General features: G+C 46.1%; 1 protein-coding gene across 3 annotated transcripts; it reads left to right on the top strand.

The window, feature by feature from the left end:
* The first annotated feature begins 1,064 nt into the window (after positions 1-1,064).
* rps6ka4 (ribosomal protein S6 kinase, polypeptide 4) lies at positions 1,065-19,275 on the top strand. Of its 3 annotated transcripts, none has more exons than XM_030154011.1 (20): positions 1,065-1,274; positions 1,681-1,981; positions 2,167-2,238; positions 2,412-2,479; positions 2,600-2,750; positions 2,898-3,013; positions 4,807-4,914; positions 5,018-5,098; positions 5,414-5,517; positions 5,609-5,759; positions 5,871-6,032; positions 6,166-6,291; positions 6,569-6,702; positions 7,150-7,243; positions 7,556-7,726; positions 8,960-9,151; positions 9,225-9,384; positions 10,129-10,292; positions 15,495-17,340; positions 18,817-19,275. In XM_030154011.1, exons 2-19 carry the CDS (start codon positions 1,894-1,896, stop codon positions 15,702-15,704), a joined length of 2,352 nt encoding a protein of 783 aa, XP_030009871.1. In that variant the 5' UTR covers positions 1,065-1,274; positions 1,681-1,893; the 3' UTR covers positions 15,705-17,340; positions 18,817-19,275. The 3 variants fall into 3 exon arrangements, with proteins under 3 accessions (XP_030009871.1, XP_030009870.1, XP_030009869.1); XM_030154010.1 differs by having other exon boundaries at positions 1,065-1,981; positions 15,495-15,756; positions 15,795-17,340; XM_030154009.1 differs by having other exon boundaries at positions 1,065-1,981.
* Positions 19,276-20,657: the final 1,382 nt, after the last annotated feature.

Raw genomic sequence — 20,657 nt, 5'->3', positions numbered from 1 at the left:
TCTGCAAAGTTTCGTTAAAAATGTGAATTACAAACAACCTGAAATGTCTTTATACATAACTGCCTTATTTTTTCTCCAGTATTTTCCGTGGGCTTCTCATTTGTACATGTTCCTTATAACGTACTGACCACAGTGGCTCTACAAACACAAACATTTAAGAACAGACTGAATATTGGAAAAACTGCACTGCAAACATTTCAGCTTGTTCATATTGTTAAAGGATCATTTGTAAATGTAAACATTTTCATGTAATTTTACCTTTTTTCCACTAAAACAATACAGACCATATATGTGTTCAACAGTCTAAGGGTCAGCTCCAACACCAACCTGTTCAGGACCTGGACACAAGACACTTTGAATTCAGTTCCACCTTAAACCTGTAGGCAGGACACTTTGAATTCAGTTCCACCTTAAACCTGTAGACGGGACACTTTGAATTCGGTTCCACCTTAAACCTGTAGACGGGACACTTTGAATTCGGTTCCACCTTAAAGCTGACTCTTGTACTTCATTTCCACTTTAAAGCTGACTCTTTTCCTTCAGTTCTACCTTAAAGCTGATGCTTGTACTTCAGTTCCACCTTAAAGCTGACACTTTTCCTTCAGTTTTACCTTAAAGCTGACGCTTGTACTTAAGTTCCACCTTAAAGCTGACTCTTTGAATTCAGTTCTACCTTAAAGCTGACGCTTGTACTTCAGTTCCACCTTAAAGCTGACTCTTTGAATTCAGTTCTACCTTAAAGCTGACGCTTGTACTTAAGTTCCACCTTAAAGCTGACTCTTTGAATTCAGTTCTACCTTAAAGCTGATGCTTGTACTTAAGTTCCACCTTAAAGCTGACTCATTGAATTCAGTTCCACCTTAAATCTGACTCATTTCCTTCAGTTCCACCTTAAAGCTGACCGATGACCCCAGTGTGTCCAGTGTAAATTCCTCCTAACCCAACCTTGGTCATTTCAGGAAGTGTTTAAATTTAATAAATTCCATTCAGTCTCTTGGAAGAACATTGACCTGTTTTTGTTTCTTTTTTACTTTCTCTGCTCATTTAAGCCGTAGCTCCGCCCAGGAACGGTCACGTGATTGACGTCGCCCAGGTTGTGTAGCTCGCGCATCCTGGTGTTAGCCGTTAGCCCTCCGCTAGCCATCAGCTGACAACACTCACGGATGTAAATATTTATGTGACGGCCGAGTAATGAGTGTGTTCCCGCGTAGACGAGGAGGAGACGCAAACGGCCTGAGCTGTTTGTTCACCACGGTCTGATTTCTGGACAGAAAGTCAGTGAACAAGCCCAACTAAACATTAGCCGAAGCTAACGTTCAAAGTTTGACGACAAGCAGCCAAGCTAGCTGCTGGTGTACCTTTCCTACTACTGCAGCGATTAGCTAGACAGCACGGCTGTTACTGTAGCGCTAGTGCTAACCCAGTAGCAGTGTTCGGCTAACTAGTACTAACTACCACTGCGTTAATGTGTGAAACAAACGGAAACATCGTCATTTGTCAGACACAGGAGTCGAAATGGAAGAATGATTGAGGTTACTGATGAGCAGCTAATGCTAATGTTAGCCATTTAAACTTCAACGAACAGGCACAGAGTTTGTTTTTGTCATTCTTTGTCGTTTCCACGGGTGGAAACGAGTCCGTGAACATGTCTGTGTTGTGTTTGACTTGGACCACTCGCAGGAAGTAAATAATGCCAAAGAACAGGATGTCAAAGGACCGGGGATCAGAGTGTTGTGTGGAGAACACATCTGTCCCATCTGCCCCATAGTCCTGCTCCAGTTCCTTATGAAGCAGCTGCACTGACCACACACGGACCTGTGGGGCGTTCACGGACCAGCACAGGGCTGCTCACACACTTTCAGATCGGCTGCGTACTTGACTGGTGTTGAAGTTATGTCTGGGGACGCGTCTGAATACAGCGATGACTCGGATTCACAAAGCAATGAAAAACCCTGCACCGTCAAGCATCAGATCACCAACGGTACGTGAAGGCATCATCAGCTGGTCTAATGTGACCCAGTACAGACCACATGTATGACATCAGGATTATGACCCATATTTTCATCTAAGGGTTCGGGTTCTACATGTTCTGTTCTGAATGTGGCCTGTTTGCAAAACCAAAGATGAGAGATTAACAGCGGTTTATTTGTGCTCTTTCACACCCAGCCAACCTCACAGGACACACGGAGCGGGTGGGCATGGAGAACTTTGAACTGCTCAAAGTGTTGGGGACCGGAGGTAAGAGCCTAAACCTAACCCTAACCCCGAGGACCGAGGACACACACATCTGAAACACTGGTATCTATGAACACACACAGGAACAGGCCCTGACGACCAGGGTTTGGGTTAGGCTCCAGCAGGGTTAGGGTTAGTGTATTTAGACCTGGTCTAACCTGTCTTTCTTTGTGCAGCTTATGGAAAAGTGTTCCTGGTGCGGAAGAACAGCGGTCATGATGCCGGTCAGCTTTATGCCATGAAGGTAAGAAACAGCGGTGGGTTGACCCAGAGGGCGGAGCCACGGCTCTGGGCTTGACTTGAGCGTGTCCGTTAGTGAGTTTCAGTCTGCAGACTGACGGACAGTCCTGTGTATCTGCTGCAGGTGCTGAAGAAGGCGGCTATCGTCCAGAAGGCCAAGACCACCGAACACACCCGCACTGAGCGGCAGGTTCTGGAGCACATCCGACAGTCGCCTTTCCTGGTGACGCTGCACTACGCCTTCCAGACCCACAGCAAACTACACCTGATCCTGGGTACGTCTAACCCCCACTCACCCACGCACACACACGCACACACACGTCTTTACTCACTGGACACATGTTTACTGTCTGCTTCATAAAGTCCACCACACTTACTGTGTGTGTGTTCATCCTGTCTTCTTTGCGTGTGTGTGTGTACAGACTATGTCAGTGGAGGTGAGATGTTCACTCATCTTTATCAGCGTGACCACTTTCCAGAGGAGGCGGTTCGCATTTACATCGGGGAAATAATCCTGGCACTGGAGCATCTGCACAAGGTGAGCACTGCCCGAACCCTAACCCCACTAACCCTGACCATAACCCCACTGACCATAACCCCACTAACCCTAACCCCACTGACCACACCCCACAGGCCATAACCCCACTGACCATAACCCCACTAACCCTAACCCCACTGACCACACCCCACAGGCCATAACCCCACTGACCATAACCCTACTAACCATGACCCCACTAACCCTAACCCTGACCCCACTAACCCTAACCCTAACCCCACTGACCATAACCCCACTGACCATAACCCTACTAACCATGACCCCACTAACCCTAACCCCACTGACCATAACCCCACTGGCCATAACCCCACTGACCATAACCCTACTAACCCTAAACCTAACCCCACTGACCCTAACCCCACTAACCCTAACCCCACTGACCATAACCCTACTAACCCTAAACCTAACCCCACTAACCCTAACCCCACTGACCATAAACCTACTAACCATAACCCCACTAACCCTAACCCCACTAACCCTAACCCCACTGACCATAACCCTACTAACCATAACCCCCCTAACCCCACTGACCATAACCCCACTAACCCTAACCCCCCTAACCCCACTGACCATAACCCCACTGACCATAACCTCACTAACCATAACCACTATCCCTAACCCCATTAAATTTTAGGGTCAGGGTTAGGGGTTAAGATTAGGGTTACGGTTAGTGTTGGTTTCAGTCCAGGTCCCGTTTCTCCGCAAAACACCAGTTCATCCAACTTTGTCGTCCTCTTTAGGGTTTATATTAGGGATGCAAATTATCGATTAATTCATTAATCATTAGTTGGTTGCCCTTATCGACTGATTAACGATTAATTGATAAGCGGCACTTTTTCTGAGTACCTGAATTTCTCTTTCAATATGGTCTATAAGAATAAAAGCTAAATATAGTTTATACACTTGATGATAAAACCATGTCGTATTCCTTAATGGTTGAGTCATTGATCTATTGGATACAGTCAGTGTTTCCTGTGGAACTCATCTGTTGGTGTGGTGGTCTGTAATGGGGGGGGTGCACACGCGTGTGTTTCGCGGGGGGGGGTACTCGCACGCGTACAGTACGGCCAGGGGATGCGTGCATGTTGTTTGGTAACCGTGCGCATGCGTGCGTCACTTTCCGTCCTGCTTCTATTACTATAGGGGTACAGTGCAGTCCGTGCCCTCGCAGAAGTGAAACTTTTCACTCATTTATCTTTTCCTCCTGAAACTTCGCAAATATATTACATACCTGTGTCCTGGATCAGGAGCCTGGAGGACATATTCAACTTCTGTCTCACTGACTGTGGACTAGACCAACCTCCAGGAAAAACGCTCTGATCCAATCCCGACTGTGTGTATTTATTCGGGGGTGCACCGCTCCCACAAACAGACGGTCAGTCTGTGTTTGGTCCACCATGTCCATACACACATTCTAACTCATCAACGCCATGATCCGGTTCAATGACCGGCTATCCCAGCTGCAGTGTCGCAGTGCGGACAAACCGACAGCCTTCAGACAGGTGTGGACAGGTGGACAAGGGCAATTAACCAACAATTAACAATTTAATTGAACAAATTCTTATTGACAATTAATCGTTAGTCGATTAATTGTTTACATCCCTAGTTTGTATGTAACAAAATATGAACATGTAAATGACAAACCAGTCTATCTAAATCAAAGGACTGTCCATTCTCTGTTGACGTGTGAACGCTTCCTGGGCTGAACACAGGACTGACTGGACTCCACCCACTTTCAGATTGGAATCCACACATGAACTGTGTTTGTATTTCAGCTAGGGATCGTCTACAGAGACATCAAGTTGGAAAACATCCTTCTGGATAGTGAAGGACATGTGGTGTTGACTGACTTCGGCCTCAGTAAAGAGTTTTTGGAAGAAGAGGTAAATAAAGGCTTGGACTCCTGTGTCTACCACTTTAACTACATCTGTAGTGAATCTGTTAGAGTGTGTTTGTGCTGATGACTGTTGTGTTTGTGTGGGACAGAAGGACAGGACCTACTCCTTCTGTGGGACCATCGAGTACATGGCACCGGAGATCATCAGAGGGAAAACAGGCCATGGCAAGGTAGGAAAGACCACCACAGACCACAGGGTCCACAGAGACCACCGAGTCCAGGTAGGAAAGACCCACACAGACCACCGAGTCCACAGCCGTCACTGGGACAGGTTAGGGTTAGGGTCAGGGTTAGGCTTGGAAGTCGGAGCACAGCTTGGTTCTGAGTTCTGGTTCCAAAAACAGAACCGGTTCCGTTTCCGGTTCTCAGAACTGGTTTTGAAAACAGAACCAGCTTCACGCTGGCATCTGTGCTTCAATGAGGGCCCAGGGTTAGGGTTCAGGTTAACCCAGGCGTGTCCTTGACTGTATGTGTGTGTGTGTCAGTGTGTAGATTGGTGGAGTCTGGGCATCCTGATGTTTGAGCTGCTGACCGGAGCGTCTCCTTTCACCCTGGAGGGGGAGAGGAACTCCCAGAGTGAGGTGTCCAAGTGAGTGGCTCATGTTCAGGCCTTTACAAGCCTAGGGTTAGGACCTCCAGAAGGCCTCTGACACCGCACTAACCACTGCCCCCTCCCTCAGGCGTATTCTGCGCTGTGACCCCCCCTTCCCCTCCATGATTGGACCCACAGCTCAGGACCTGCTGAGGAGACTGCTGGTCAAAGACCCCCATAAGAGGCTGGGCCACGGACCAGGGGGGGCACAAGACATCAAAGGACACCCCTTCTTTAAGGTCCTGCAGAGTCCCACCCACACCCACACCCCCACTCACACCCCCACCCATTCCTGAATCACACAGGACTCCACCCAGTGATCTATGGACCGGTTCTTCTTCTCCAAACAGGGGCTGAACTGGGCCGATCTGGCACAAAAGAAGTTACCTAGTCCCTTCAAACCGGAGCTGAAGAGTGAACTGGACGTAGGGAACTTCGCAGAGGAGTTCACAGGGATGGACCCGGTCTACTCCCCCGCCAGTACCCCCCCCAGCACAGACCGCCTGTTCCAGGTCCGCCTTCATATGTTCAGTAGAATGAGGTCCGCTTTAACACCGACCATGCCTGGTTTAACATGGACCAGGCCCACTTGAACCTGTTCCAGACCTGGTTTAACAGAACCCCTCTGTTGCTCTGTGGTTCTAGGGCTACTCCTTCGTCGCTCCGTCCATCCTCTTCAATAAGAACGCGGTGATGGGAGCCTTCGTAGAATCCCAGGTCGGTGCTGATCGACCCGGTTCAGACTCAGTGCAGCGGAGCGCCATGTTACAGGTAGGACTGTGGACAGTCCGGTCCGGTCCAAACCACAGCCACTGTTAGCGTGGTGTGGACTGTTCACACTGACAACCTGCTGCCCACAGACAGAATCATGTCTGTCTGTCTACAATAATAATACTTATCAAAATAATAATATTAATAATCATAATAATCATTATCATAATAATAATGTTTCTAATCTGAATCCTAGTCCCAGTGTTTGTTCCTGGGGTTAAGACCTGTTCTAGAACCTTCCATCCATGTACTAATGTTGGTCCACTGTGTTTTTCAGGAGTCCCAGTTTTTTCAGAACTATGAGTTGTGCCTCCAGGGGGCGCCGTTGGGTGAGGGCAGTTTCTCTGTGTGCAGGAGGTGCAGACACAAGCAGAGTGGGTTGGACTACGCTGTGAAGATAGTCAGCCGCAGGTGAGTCAAGTCAACACTAACCCAACACCAGTAGAGTGAAGTCAACACTAACCCAACACCAGTAGAGTGAAGTCAACACTAACCCAACACCAGTAGAGTGAAGTCAACATTAACCCAACACCAGTAGAGTGAAGTCAACACTAACCCAACACCGGTAGAGTCATGTCTACTGGACCAACACCAGTAGAGTAACGTCTCTAACTCAGTCCACTGGACCAACACCAGATATGGTTGTTGTTGGTGGTGGTGGTTCATTGTTGTCATGTATTGTGGGACTTGCTGTAGTCCTACTGTCCCAGTCTGAGCTGTTGGACTTTTCGAACTCTTGGATCATTGAATGATTGTCTCATTGATGTGTCAGTGTTTCCGTGTACGAATGCAGAGACAGCGTCCCTTAGTGTTTGTGTTGGCTGTCTAGGTAACACTTTACTGCTTTTACTCTGATAGGATGGAGGTCAACACCCAGAGGGAGGTCGCTGCTCTGAGACAGTGTGAATCCCACCCCAACATCGTCAAACTGCATGAGGTCTACACGGATCAGGTACAGAGCACCATTCTAGACCCACAGGTACCCGTATATGGACCATACCCTGAACATGTACCCATATATGGAAGGTACCCTGAACATGTACCCTGACCATACTAACCCTGTCCCACTCTTCCTTCCAGTACCACACCTACCTGGACCGTACCCCGAACATGTACCCGTACCCTGAACATGTACCCTGACCCTCCTAACCCTGTCCCACTCTTCCTTCCAGTACCACACCTACCTGGACCGTACCCCGAACATGTACCCGTACCCTGAACATGTACCCTGACCCTCCTAACCCTGTCCCGCTCTTCCTTCCAGTACCACACCTACCTGGTCATGGAGCTGCTGCAGGGCGGGGAGCTGCTGGAAAGGATCAAGAAGAAGAAGCTGTTTGGTGAAGCCGAGGCCAGTCAGCTGTTACAGAGTCTGGTGTCGGCCGTCAGCTTCATGCACGAGGCCGGAGTCGTGCACCGAGACCTCAAACCGGAGGTAAGAGGGGCTTAGACTGTCGCCGTGGTGACCAGCCAGCACAGCAGCCCCATGGGTAAGGGATGCACCCTGATAGCCGTACGTCTGTTATTAGACATGATAGTTTACATGATTAAAAGTGAAACTTTACCAGGGAAGTTGGAAGCAGAAGCAGAAGCTGTGCACGTGACCTGGCTGAGGTCCCACAGATTTATGGGTAACAGAAGCAGAGTGAAGCTTTAATGGTCTGTTCTGGTACAAAGAAGCAAAACACTGAAGCAGAGTAAAGCTTTAATGGTCTGTTCTGGTACAAAGAAGCAAAACACTGAAGCAGAGTAAAGCTTTAATGGTCTGTTCTGGTACAAAGAAGCAAAACACTGAAGCAGAATAAAGCTTTAATAGTCTGTTCTGAAGCTTTAACGGTCTGTTCTGGTACAAAGAAGCAAAACACTGAAGCAGAGTGAAGCTTTAATGGTCTGTTCTGATACAAAGAAGCAGAACACTGAAGCAGAGTGAAACTTTAATGGTCTGTTCTGAAGCTTCAACGGTCTGTTCTGGTACAAAGAAGCAAAACACTGAAGCAGAGTGAAACTTTAATGGTCTGTTCTGAAGCTTTAACGGTCTGTTCTGGTACAAAAAAGCAGAACACTGAAGCAGAGTGAAACTTTAATGGTCTGTTCTGAAGCTTTAACGGTCTGTTCTGGTACAAAGAAGCAAAACACTGAAGCAGAGTGAAACTTTAATGGTCTGTTCTGAAGCTTTAACGGTCTGTTCTGGTACAAAGAAGCAAAACACTGAAGCAGAGTGAAACTTTAATGGTTTGTTCTGAAGCTTTAACGGTCTGTTCTGGTACAAAGAAGCAAAACACTGAAGCAGAGTGAAGTTTTAATGGTGTAAGTCTTCCAGGGTGTGGGTGGCGGTCTGAACGGACTGACCGCTGGAGTGTGGGTGGCGGTCTGAACAGACTGACCGCTGGGGTGTGGGTGGCGGTCTGAACGGACTGACCGCTGGAGTGTGGGTGGCGGTCTGAACAGACTGACCGCTGGGGTGTGGGTGGCGGTCTGAACGGACTGACCGCTGGGGCGTGGGTGGCGGTCTGAACGGACTGACCGCTGGGGTGTGGGTGGCGGTCTGAACGGACTGACCGCTGGGGCGTGGGTGGCGGTCTGAACGGACTGACCGCTGGGGTGTGGGTGGCGGTCTGAACGGACTGACCGCTGCTGGACACTGATGCCGTGTTCCTTGTCCTTCCAGAACGTTCTCTTTGCCGACGACTCGGACGACTCGGTGCTGAAGGTCATAGACTTCGGGTTTGCCCGATTGTGTCCGGCCGGCTCCGCCCCCCTGCAGACGCCCTGCTTCACGCTGCAGTACGCTGCACCCGAACTGTTCGAGAGCGCCGGATACGACAAAGCCTGCGACCTCTGGAGTCTGGGCGTCATCCTGGTAACTGTCAATCAAGGTGTGTCATCAAACAGACCAATGGGCTTGAGGACTAACCGGCATCTGTCTGTTTCAGTACACCATGCTGTCGGGGCAGGTCCCCTTTCAGAGCGACCAGCGAGGGATGACATCATCATACGCCGCCGACATCATGCAGAAGATTAAAGAAGGAGACTTCTCATTGGATGGAGAAGCATGGAAGGGTGTGTCCGAAGACGCCAAGGAGCTGGTCAAAGGTATGTGATCTGTCCAATCAGCATCCAGGAAAGACTGACTGTGTAGTCTGTGTATGTATGTGTAAATGTACAGACCAGTACACACAGGAGTACACACAGGAGTACACACACAGTACATGCAGGAGTACACACACATTACACACAGGAGTACAAACAGTACATGCAGGAGTACACACAGTACACGCAGGAGTACAAACAGTACATGCAGGAGTACACACAGTACACGCAGGAGTAGAAACAGTACATGCAGGAGTACACACAGTACACGCAGGAGTACACACAGTACATGCAGGAGTACACACAGTACACACAGGAGTACACACAGTACACACAGGAGTACAAACAGTACACGCAGGAGTACACGCAGTACACACAGGAGTACACACACTACACACAGGAGTACATATGTGTCAGTTACTGAGAAACCATCATCATTTGTGTGTGTGTCTGGTTTGTGTGTTTGTGCGTGTGTGTGTGTCTGGTTTGTGTTTGTGTGTATTTGTGTGTGTCTGTTTTGTGTGTGTGTGTATTTGTGTGTGTCTGGTTTGTGTGTGTCTGGTTTGTGTGTTTGTGTGTGTCTGTTTTGTGTGTGTGTGTCTGTTTTGTGTGTTTTGTGTGTGTTGTGTGTGTGTGTGTGTGTGTATGTGTGTGTGTCTGTTTTGTGTGTGTGTGCCTGTTTTGTGTGTGTGTTTGTGTCTGCGTTGACCTTTGACCTTTGACCTGTCCTCTTCCTGTCCATCCCAGGTCTTCTGACTGTGGATCCTGAACGTCGTCTCAAACTGTCGGACCTGAAGGAGAACCGGTGGCTGGTGGGCGGAGCCTCCATGTCCACCACCCCTCTGTGCACTCCGGACGTGTTGGAGTCCAGTGGGACCACCGTCCGCACCTACGTCAACGCCACATATAAGGTAAGTAGAGCCCCACCCATATGGGATTTTCAGGGCTGGTACCGATTTTGGGGGCAAAAAAAAGCCAATAACCGATATATTGGTCGATATATGTAATATGAACACTGATCTACACAGGATATAATAATCTTATATTAGATAATTGTGGACAGGTGGATAAATCTTTGTTTAGCTCACAATTATAATTGACCCAACTTTAAACCTCTGTATAATAGTCTGATATCAGACTAGTGTGTGACCTGTGGAACCACAGGTTGTAGATGTGGAAGTTTTTATGCTGGGGAGAGCAGACTTTGGAAAAAGATGTCTATTTTAGGGCTGCTCAATCACAGAAAAAAACAATGATCACGATTATTTTAGCAATAATTGAAATCACGATTATTAAAAACGATTATTTGTTAATCTTAAAGTTGTTTATTTTTTTTCTTGCAAAATAATGTAAAATATACTCTTTCAAACATAAATAAAGCTTTTAAACACTAAAACACAGGTGTCACACATGCGTTCCAGGGGCCAAATCTGGCCCACTAAAGGTTCCATTCCAGCCCGCGAGATCAAAGTGCATAAATGAACCTGAACAGTCCAGGTTGATGAGGATAAAGCGGGTTCAGAAAATGAATGAATGAATGAGTCCAGGTTGTCCAAATCATTTTGGTTCAGGTTCCACATACAGACCAATGTGATCTACAGTCAAAAGAACAACACAATAAACCATAAATAATGACAACCACAAATCTTCTTAGTAAAAAATTAGTGAAAGTGAAAAAAATCACATTACACTGTGAAAATATTTAAATTTACAAAACTATTCTTTCACAATAAAATGCAAATAAATATATAAATAAAAACAAAGATGAACAACCTTAAATGTGCAATTTGAACAATATTCTGCCTGTTCCTAAATGTTTGGTGCATTTATGGATCCACTGTGATCTGCAGTTGTGTTCAGAATAACAGATGGAATATTGTAGAAATTGTTCAAATTTTCGTTCCAAACTCCAAAATTTGAACAATATTCTGCCTGTTACCAAATGTTTATGGAACACTGTGTGTAAATGTACATGTAGAAATAATAAGTCCAGGCAGAATATTGTTAAAATTGCACGAATTTTTCAAATTAAATCTCTGTTTTTTCAGATTATTCACATCTTTTTTGTAAAATGTAAATATTTTCATAATTTAATTAGGGTTTTTTTTGTACTAAAACAAAAAGAAAAACTTGGATTTGTCATTATTTATAGGTTATTAAGTCATTATTTTACTGGTCTGGCCCGTTGGATATTAAATTGGGCTAAATATGGAACTGAACCAAAATGAGTTTGACAGCCCTGCACTAAAGCAAAGTATTTTCACTTTTGTACGAAACAAAAAAAATCTTTGAATGCAATAAGTGTACTGTAAATTCAAGTATGTTTCCTTTTGTAAACAAATAGTGCACTGTAATTAAACTGCTATAGACTTGCCATAGAACTGTAGCAATAAAAAAAAAAAAACCTCACAAAGTGCAAATTATAAATTCATGTATGTTCAATGTAGTATGAAACATGGTAAATTATATATATATTCAGTGGTGTGCCGTGAGGTTTCAGTTAAGGCCTTCTGTATACATCAGCCATCACGTTAGGGTTAGGGTTTTGTGTTTTGGTTTTTCATCAGATTATCGTAAAGGTGGCGGTGGTTCAACTTTAGATGGTTCAAAAGGTTTGTTGTGTTACCGGTAGGTGTGGAAACAACTACGAAACACTGTTTGCACGTGATGTGTTTTTGCTCTTCGTCTTCTTCATCAAAGCCAAAGTGATTCCATGCAGTTGAGTTGGACTTGCCTTTTTTGTTTACTAAGTGCTTCTGCTGTGATTCTCCTGCTATTTGTCAAGACTGCTAGGTACAACTTTCTTCTTTGGGTGGACCTGCCGGCTAGCTGGCAGCTGTAGCTTAGAGGGGGGTGGGGCTGAGCAGCTCATGGTAGCTTGCGTGCACGTGAATTAAAACAACTCAAAATTAATAATCGTTTTTTCTCGATTACATAATTTTTGTAATCGCTGAGTATAATAATCGAAATCGTAATTGAATTTCGATTAATTGCACAGCCCTAGTCTGTATTTTGTAAGTAGTGACATAAAAATTGTTTGGTAAATCATTCTTTAAAATATAAGCAACACCTCCCTTTAATGCACAGGTGTCAAACATGTGGCCTGGGGGCCAAATCCGGTCCACCAAAGGGTCCAATCTGGCCCGCAGGATGAATTTGTGAAATGCAAAAATTACACTGAAGATATTAACAATCAGTGGTGTCAAAATCATTTTATTTCAGGTTCCACATACACACACATACAGTCCAGTTAGATTTGAAGTGGGTCAGAACCAGTAAAATATTATCAGAATAACCTATAAATAATGACAACCCCACATTTTCTCTTTGTGTTTTTTGGTGTAAAAAAGTAAAATTACATGAAAATGTTTCCATTACCAAACTATACTTTTATGAAAAATGTGAATAACCCGAACAAATATGAACAAACGGAAATGTCTGAAGAAAAGTAAATGCAATTTGACCAATATTCTGCCTGTTATTAACTCTTTAAGTGCCAGACAGTTAAGGGGTTAATAAGCCTTAAAAGTGCCACAGAATTTGGCCGTTTTTCAGTATTTCGCGTCGTTTTTATAATATTTGAAGAATCCTGCAGGGAACCGCTCGGTAACATCCGACCGATTGCTAATTAGATTCAAAACGCACCGGACGCAGCCGATTCATTATTGATCGTAATTTGCATAATTCATAATAATAATAATAATAATAATAATAATAATAATAATAATAATCTTTATTTATATAGCACTTTTCATACATTAAAAACTGTAGCACAAAGTGCTTTACATATCAGTTTAAAAATCAGTACCGCCCCCCACCCACTCACCCGCGCACACACACACACACACACACACACACACATATACATGCAAACCCACAAGCTCACACACAAGACTGACTGAGCACGGGTAGACCAGAACAAAAATGTACAAGTAAAAGTAAAACATCAATTTAGGAGGCGCTGTCTCAGGGAGCCGTCCGCACCAGGAGGCAGCCGCCGACCCCGGCGACCAGGCACCGGCAACACAGCCCCGCATCCCAACTAGTGGGAGAGGGCCAACTGGGACCCCCACCCACCAGAAAGGAGTGAGAGAAGGCGCCACAGCCCCCGGAGTCCACAGCCGCCCCCCGGCATGGAGGGCTCCCTCTGATGAAACACCGGAGAATAAGAAACATTAAAAAGATATAAAAATATTATTCGGTCGCGTGACCTCAAATTCCCGTCTGCTTGGTCTCAAAAGGGGGACACAGAAAGAACGTCATCGAAATGTGAGAAAGAAATGGGGGTGGATGGTTTGTTTGTACACAAATATGGCGTGTTCTCCAAAGCCGATCTGATCGGCCCGTGGCACTTTAAAGGTTGTATTCGTAAAGCCGATTTAATCGGCCCATGGCACTGAAAGTGTTAAATGTTTTGTGTGATTGTAATGCACATGTGTAAATGATAAACTGAGGCAGAATATTGTTAAAATTGCACTTGTTTTTCTTCTGACAGTTCAAGTTGTTCATGTTATTCAGATTTTTAAGGAAACTTTTTAGATGTAAACCTGATCAGAATAGAATTTTACTTTTTTCACTGTTATTATTTTACTGGTCCGGCCCACTGCAGATCAAACTGGGCTGAATGTGGAACTGAACTAAAATGAGTTTGACAGCCCTGATTGAATGAGTTAAACTACAAAACAAACTATGCAATCACAAAAATAATTAGAGTAAAAAATATGACTGATCACAAAATTATGTTTTCATTCACAAATGTGGATGTGTCTGCCTCACGGCACTACAACTTCCCATGTGGACTAAGGACTAAACTGAGCATGTGCAGAGTGAATTAGGTCAGTCCTAAATTGTTTGTGATTGGAGCAACGGCAAGAGTTACAACTGACCTGTGTTCCAACTGTCCCCAGTGTCCCCTACACTATTAACACCCAGGCCTGTCTGCAGAATGAAACTGTGAGGGAGACAGGAAGTACACGGACATGGGTGTGTGTGGGGGGTGAATAGTTCATAAGACAGGGGGGGGGATTAGCGGTCCATCCTTGTTGGAACAGGGAGTAGCAGTCAGTGATTTTTGGACGGGGGGGTGGGGGGGCACGGATGGAGCGGGGGGCATTAGTGGTCCATCCTTGTCAGAACAGGGGGGGGTATCGGTCCGTGATTGTGTGTGTGTGGGGGTGATAGCCTAAGGTTCGAATAGTTTTGGATTATTCCTTATAATTTAGTTTTATTTAGTTTTGACTGTTTTTTCTCTAATTCAGTTCATTTTAATGAGTTTTTAGAGCAGGTTTGATAGTTTTTATTAGTTTTCATTTTTTTCTAAATGCTTAGTTGTAGTTTAGTTTTACTTTAGTTTTAGTTCAGTGGTCTCTTTTCTCTTCTTCTCTGTCGTCGTATTCAAATCAGTCCCAGACAGGACTCTGCTGCTTTAGTCTCCATGTTTCCAGGTAGAGTGGGGACCAGAAGACGACTGGAAACCACAGTGAACACAAGTGACGGAGCAAAAAGTGTTGTATGGTGCTGCTAGCTAAAATTGCTAGAGCGAAATAAATAGCTTTCATATCAATCCAATGTTGACAAAGACAAAAACAAAGGGAATTTTATCCATAATTTTTATGCGTTTTAGTTAGTTTTGTAAACACACAATACAGTTTGAGTTAGTTGTCGTTTTTTTCTTTTAATTATAGTTTCTATTTATTTCAGTTAACGAAAATGTTTTTACAATTCTAGTTTTCGTCATTTCGTTAGTTTTCGTTAACGATAATAACCTTGGTGATAGCATGATTATCCGACCAGAAGTGAAAGTGAAACTAACAGGCTTTACTGTTCCTCTAACTCTCCGGGCAGTGCGCACACACACACACACACACACACACACACACACACAGGAGCAGCGAGCAACAGAATCTCCGCAGCAAAAAAGTTCATAAATCAGCTACATATTGGCCGATGTTGATTAATCGGTGATAAGATATAATCAGCCTGATTAATCTGCCGGCCAATTAATCGGTCGGGCTCTAAAGGTAAGCCTGCCTGGACAGGTTTGGACAGGTCCGGACCCGCTCAGACCCGGGTCCGTCCATGTCCTCCTCTGACAGCGTTCTCGTCCTCCACAGGCCTTCAACCGTGGGAAAAGAGAAGGCTTCTTCCTGAAAAGTGTGGACAACGCCCCCCTGGCCAAACGACGCAAGTTGAAGATGACCAGTACGGGGGTGGAGACCCGCTGGAGCTCCTCCTCCTCCTCCTCCTCCTCCTCCTCTTCCTCTGCCTCTGCGACAGCGTCCAAGTCCCAGCCAAAGCCGACGATGGCGCCGAAGCAGAGCTAACCCCACCTCCGACCAAAAGACTGCCCACAGTCCAGTCCTACTGAGAGTCCAGGTCCAGACCCCAGTAGACCAGTCCCACTGTTAGTCCAGGTCCAGACCCCAGTAGACCAGTCCCACTGTTAGTCCAGGTCCAGACCCCAGTAGACCAGTCCCACTGTTAGTCCAGGTCCAGACCCCAGTAGACCAGTCCCACTGTTAGTCCAGGTCCATACCCCAGTAGACCAGTCCCACGGTTAGTCCAGGTCCAGACCCCAGTAGACCAGTCCCACTGTTAGTCCAGGTCCAGACCCCAGTAGACCAGTCCCACTGTTAGTCCAGGTCCAGACCCCAGTAGACCAGTCCCACTGTTAGTTCAGGTCCAGACCCCAGTAGACCAGTCCCACGGTTAGTCCAGGTCCAGACCCCAGTAGACCAGTCCCACTGTTAGTCCATGTCCAGACCCCAGTAGACCAGTCCCTGTTTACTAATGTGAGGCCTTCACTGACCCAGAGGATCAGCGACAAAAGGGAAACGGAGCCATATATGAGCACAAGCCATACCCAGGTCTGTTAGGACAAGGAGGACTGGACCCAGAGACCAGGACCAGACCCAGAAACACAGACCAGACCTAGAGACACAGACCGGACCCAGAGACCGGGACTGGACCCAGAAACCAGGACCATTGTGTTGCCATGGTGACATAAACAGTCCTTTGAGCATTTCCATGGTTACTGCTGTGAGTCCTGAAGGTCCAGACTGTGTTATGGGGGTCCGGTCCAGACTCACCTGGACGTCAGTTGTTTATGTTTAGAGAATGTAAATCTAAGTGACATATCACACACATCTGAGAAAACCACTACAGACACTGAGGACCCTAACCAGGACCCCAACAGGATCCGCCAGGACCCCAACCAGGACCCTAACCAGGACCCCAGCCAGGACCCCAACCAGGACCCCAGCCAGGACCCCAACCAGGACCCCAACAGGATCCACCAGGACCCCAACCAGGACCCCAACCAGGACCCCAACCAGGACCCCAGCCAGGACCCTAACCAGGACCCCAGCCAGGACCCTAATCAGGACCCCAACCAGGACCCCAGCCAGGACCCCACCAGGACCCCAATCAGGACCCCACCAAGGCCCACCATGGTGTTTGTGGGAGGGTTGATGGGGGGGTGGGGGGAGGCATTTGGTCCTAGGGGTTGTCCTTGGTTTTTGGATTCATGCTGGTCTGGCTCTGGGTGGGAGGTCTGGGTCTGGTGACTGGGGCGGTGGGGGTGGCCGGTACTCTTTCACCCTCATCCCAGTGTTTGCTGATGGTGGGGGTGGGGCTGGGGCTGGGGGGCGGGGTCACAGGTCTGTGCATCAGCTCTGTCCACTTCAGTATTTTCTCTGAAACAGTTCAGTATCAGATGTGGATTCAGACCCACAAGGACTGTGGAATCAGATTAGAATGATTATTATTAATACTATTATTATTATTGTTATTATTATTATTATTGGTATAATTCTTATTATTCTGACACACTGAGCCTTTTCTGAGCTTTATCGATCAGTACATGTCTGTGGAACCGTCTGAATGGAACCTGATCTAATTGTGTTTTTATTGATTTTTGGACTCTGTTGTCTGATCAGTTCAGCACATTTCAGCTTTAAGGTGCTTTAAGGCGGGGGGGGGGGGGGGGGGGGGGTGTATTTCAGGAAAATTTTCAGATTCAACCTTAGTCCAGATTTTCTAATACTCCCATGTCTTGGGAAAACAAAAATAGGAAACAATTTCAAATTAAGCCCAAACCCCCCCACCCCCGAAAATTACTTTTCCAACCCTGAAAACGTGGGGTTTTTGTCAACTTTCAAACCTTCTGCACTTTTGACAAAGTACCATGTAGTAATCTGCTCATGCTGGGCCCTTCAGTGTTTCTGTGAGACAGGTCATGTCTTCAGAGTACTTTGCACTACAAAAGGTCAAAGGTCAAGGTCAAATTCTAGGTCAAAGGTCACCCAAATGGTCCAAATTCATATTTGATGGAATGAAGCTGTTCATGTGGGTTCTTCCAAACGTTGGGCTCAGGTTCTCTCCTCAGAACACATCTACTGACCACAAACAACTGCCATTCAATCAGACACATTCAACACAACTGTTTACTCATGTATTCTCCATACAGACATGTCAAAAAGAATAAATGATAGTTTCACATGACTTTGACATTTACATGTATGTCTTGTTGTGGGGGACACAGTGGTGCAGTGGATAGCACTGGTGCCTCACAGACAGAAGGTCCTGGGTTCCATTCCAACACCAGTCCATGGGGGTGGGACCCTTCCAGTGGCGGCCGCTCATCCTTCAGACAGGGGAAGCTCATTGTCAGCTTACATCAGTAAATTGTCAAGTTATTTAAACATAAATTCGGCCCTCTGTTCCTTTTTAGGAAAATGGTCAGTGATCATACCAAGTAGGCGACAAAATATTAAACTTGAACAAGAAATGATTAAATTATGGAACTGAAACAAGAAAACATTGAAATTATGTTAAAATGAAACAAGGAAGTCCAATGAGTGTGTTTTCTTTCAGGTCAGTAAATGAACAGTTCATTCGGTTTCTGTGATTTCACAGCAGAATGTGTGACGGTAGTAAACTGAACTGTGTCAGTGAAGGAGCAGATCTGAAAACAGCTGTCAATCAAACCACATTCAGCCTTCGCACCAGGCAACCAGAGGAACACAACTGAGACACATTTGATCACATGTCAGAATGGGATGAATTTTTGACAAAACTAGTCATTTTGGTGACCTTTGACCTCCACCATGACCTTTGACATCAGACTGTCCTTAGTCCACAGTACTGTGTCCACACAGTCTGGCACTGACAGGATCATGAACTGTCCCATTATGAACAGATTTAGACACTGAACTGGACAAAAGAGTGGAGGAGCTGAAAGAGCAGATTTACAGAGTTAAAAAAGTAATTTTCTGTGTGTGTGTGTGTGTGGACAAAAATTTCAAAAAAATTCCACAGGAGTGCTTAGAACATCTTGTTTCACCAGAAAATCAGGGCTAATGTGGTATTTGTTATTTACACCCCCCCCCCCCCCCCCCCCCCCACACACACACACACACACACACACACTTTCAGGTGCTTTCTTATATTTCTTGTGTGTCAGTGCTTGTGATGGGTTTGTGGTCACTGGGCTGTGGTTGCTGTGTAGTTGTGCAGTTGTGTAGTTGTGCAGTTGTGTAGTTGTGAGTGTGGGCAGTGCAGGGACATGATTGAACCCATGTTTTTAATAACATTCAGACGGTTTGTTTGTCTGTAACGCTATCATTCACCTCCATGTTCCTCTGAGTTTATGGTCTGTTTCACAGCTCGGACTCTGAAATTCACTTTGTGCTTTTGTTGGGGTTGATATTTTGGGGTTGATATTTTGGGGTTGATATTTTGGGGTTGATATTTCTTTTGTTGTAGTAAATGACATGTTTCTCTTTCTCTTCTGTTGAACATTAGTATTTTACTGGGATGCGCTGTCACTCATGTCTGAACTGGGAATAATGGGAGGTTTGCACCAGGACAAATAAACCGGACTTTGAACCGTGAGTGCGTTTGTGTTTGTGTATATGCTGGGGTTTGTGTGTTTGTGTATCTCCTGCTCACCTTCTTATCCCAGACCATGGACCCATCATGATCATGCTTCCACTGACGTCACATGCAGGTGAGTGCACTGTTAACCTGTTAGCACTGTTACCTGTTAGCATTGTTGACTGGTTAGCGTTGTTGACCTGTTAGCATTGTTGACCTGTTAGCATTGTTGCTAGTCACTCTTCTGCTCGTGCTCTCCTCGTTGGCTCAGTAAACACACGGAGCCAAAGACAACATCTGACTTCAGCTAAAGATTTTGTTCATGGATTAAAAACAATTGCCCTCTTTAGTTAAATGTAAAACCTTCTGCTGTGTTTCCACCATGTGGTACTGGCTCAACTCAACGCAGCCTTTTTACGTTTCCATTACGTAAAAGAATCTGGAATCCTGGTACTAGTTTTTGGGTATCTGCTCCACCGAGGATCCAAAATGGGTGAAGAGATACTAAAATATGACGTAAACACTGCAGACCACTGATTGGCTAGAGTCGTCTCTGCATCATCAATGTGCGGCCCGCCATTTTCAAAAAACAGATTTGGAAGTTGACAGTAAATCTGTCGGTAGCTTCATCCATGATGAACGCCCACAAAATCACACCGTGGTGGGTCCAGGAGGTTCAGAACCACACCGTGGTGGGTCCAGGAGGTTCAGAACCACACCGTGGTGGGTCCAGGAGGTTCAGACATTTCTGTCGTCGGTGGACGATTAAAAGATTCAGCATGAGCTTGACGAGACAACATGCAACAAGCGAGTTTATCAGCAACTCTTTGAGCAGACGACAGAAGTTACACACTGTGTCGCTATGACGACCAAGTACTGTAAAGTTGATAGTATCCTGTAATGGAAACAGTCTCCAGGAATAGAATCTGGTACCAGAGTGGAGTCGAGCCAGTTCCACGTAGAGGAAATGTTTAGTTTGACTGAGTCTGATCAGCACTGTTCACCTGGTGTCCCTTTAGCCACGCCCCTCTGGGGGAGGGGCTACTGAGTCTGATCAGCACTGTTCACCTGGGGACCCTTTAACCACTCCCCTCTGGGGGAGGGGCCACTGTTTCAGATGTGTCCACTTACAGCCCAATGATGACGGGACCTGAGATGAGCCACCTGACCTGTGACCTCTGACCTCCTGCCCCACCCTCACCTGTCTGGATGGACCTCCTCATGTGCCCCCAACCCTGCTGTGTCTTCTCAGACTGGACCTCCATCCTCAGTTGGACGTCCATCAGTTCTGGTCTATGTCCAGTCTGTCCGTCCACAGTGGATCTGTCCTTCACTGTGCTTCTCCCTCCGGTTCCTCTACTGGGTTTTGGAGGTTTTCTTTGTCCAGAAGGACGGTCTAA

Source organism: Sphaeramia orbicularis, chromosome 14 (genome assembly GCF_902148855.1).
Source record: "Sphaeramia orbicularis chromosome 14, fSphaOr1.1, whole genome shotgun sequence".
Classification (NCBI taxonomy): Eukaryota; Metazoa; Chordata; class Actinopteri; order Kurtiformes; family Apogonidae; genus Sphaeramia; species Sphaeramia orbicularis.
Note: the sequence above shows the minus strand (reverse complement) of the source record. Positions and strands in the feature narration are given on the sequence as shown.

Excerpts from the sequence above, each read along its gene's own strand:
- rps6ka4 (XM_030154011.1), top strand. The coding sequence starts at position 1,894 with ATGTCTGGGGACGCGTCTGAATACAGCGATGACTCGGATTCACAAAGC. Across the intron at positions 2,480-2,599 it reads GTCAGCTTTATGCCATGAAG|GTGCTGAAGAAGGCGGCTAT; the intron begins GTAAGAAACAGC and ends TATCTGCTGCAG. Across the intron at positions 5,518-5,608 it reads TCCCAGAGTGAGGTGTCCAA|GCGTATTCTGCGCTGTGACC; the intron begins GTGAGTGGCTCA and ends CCCCTCCCTCAG.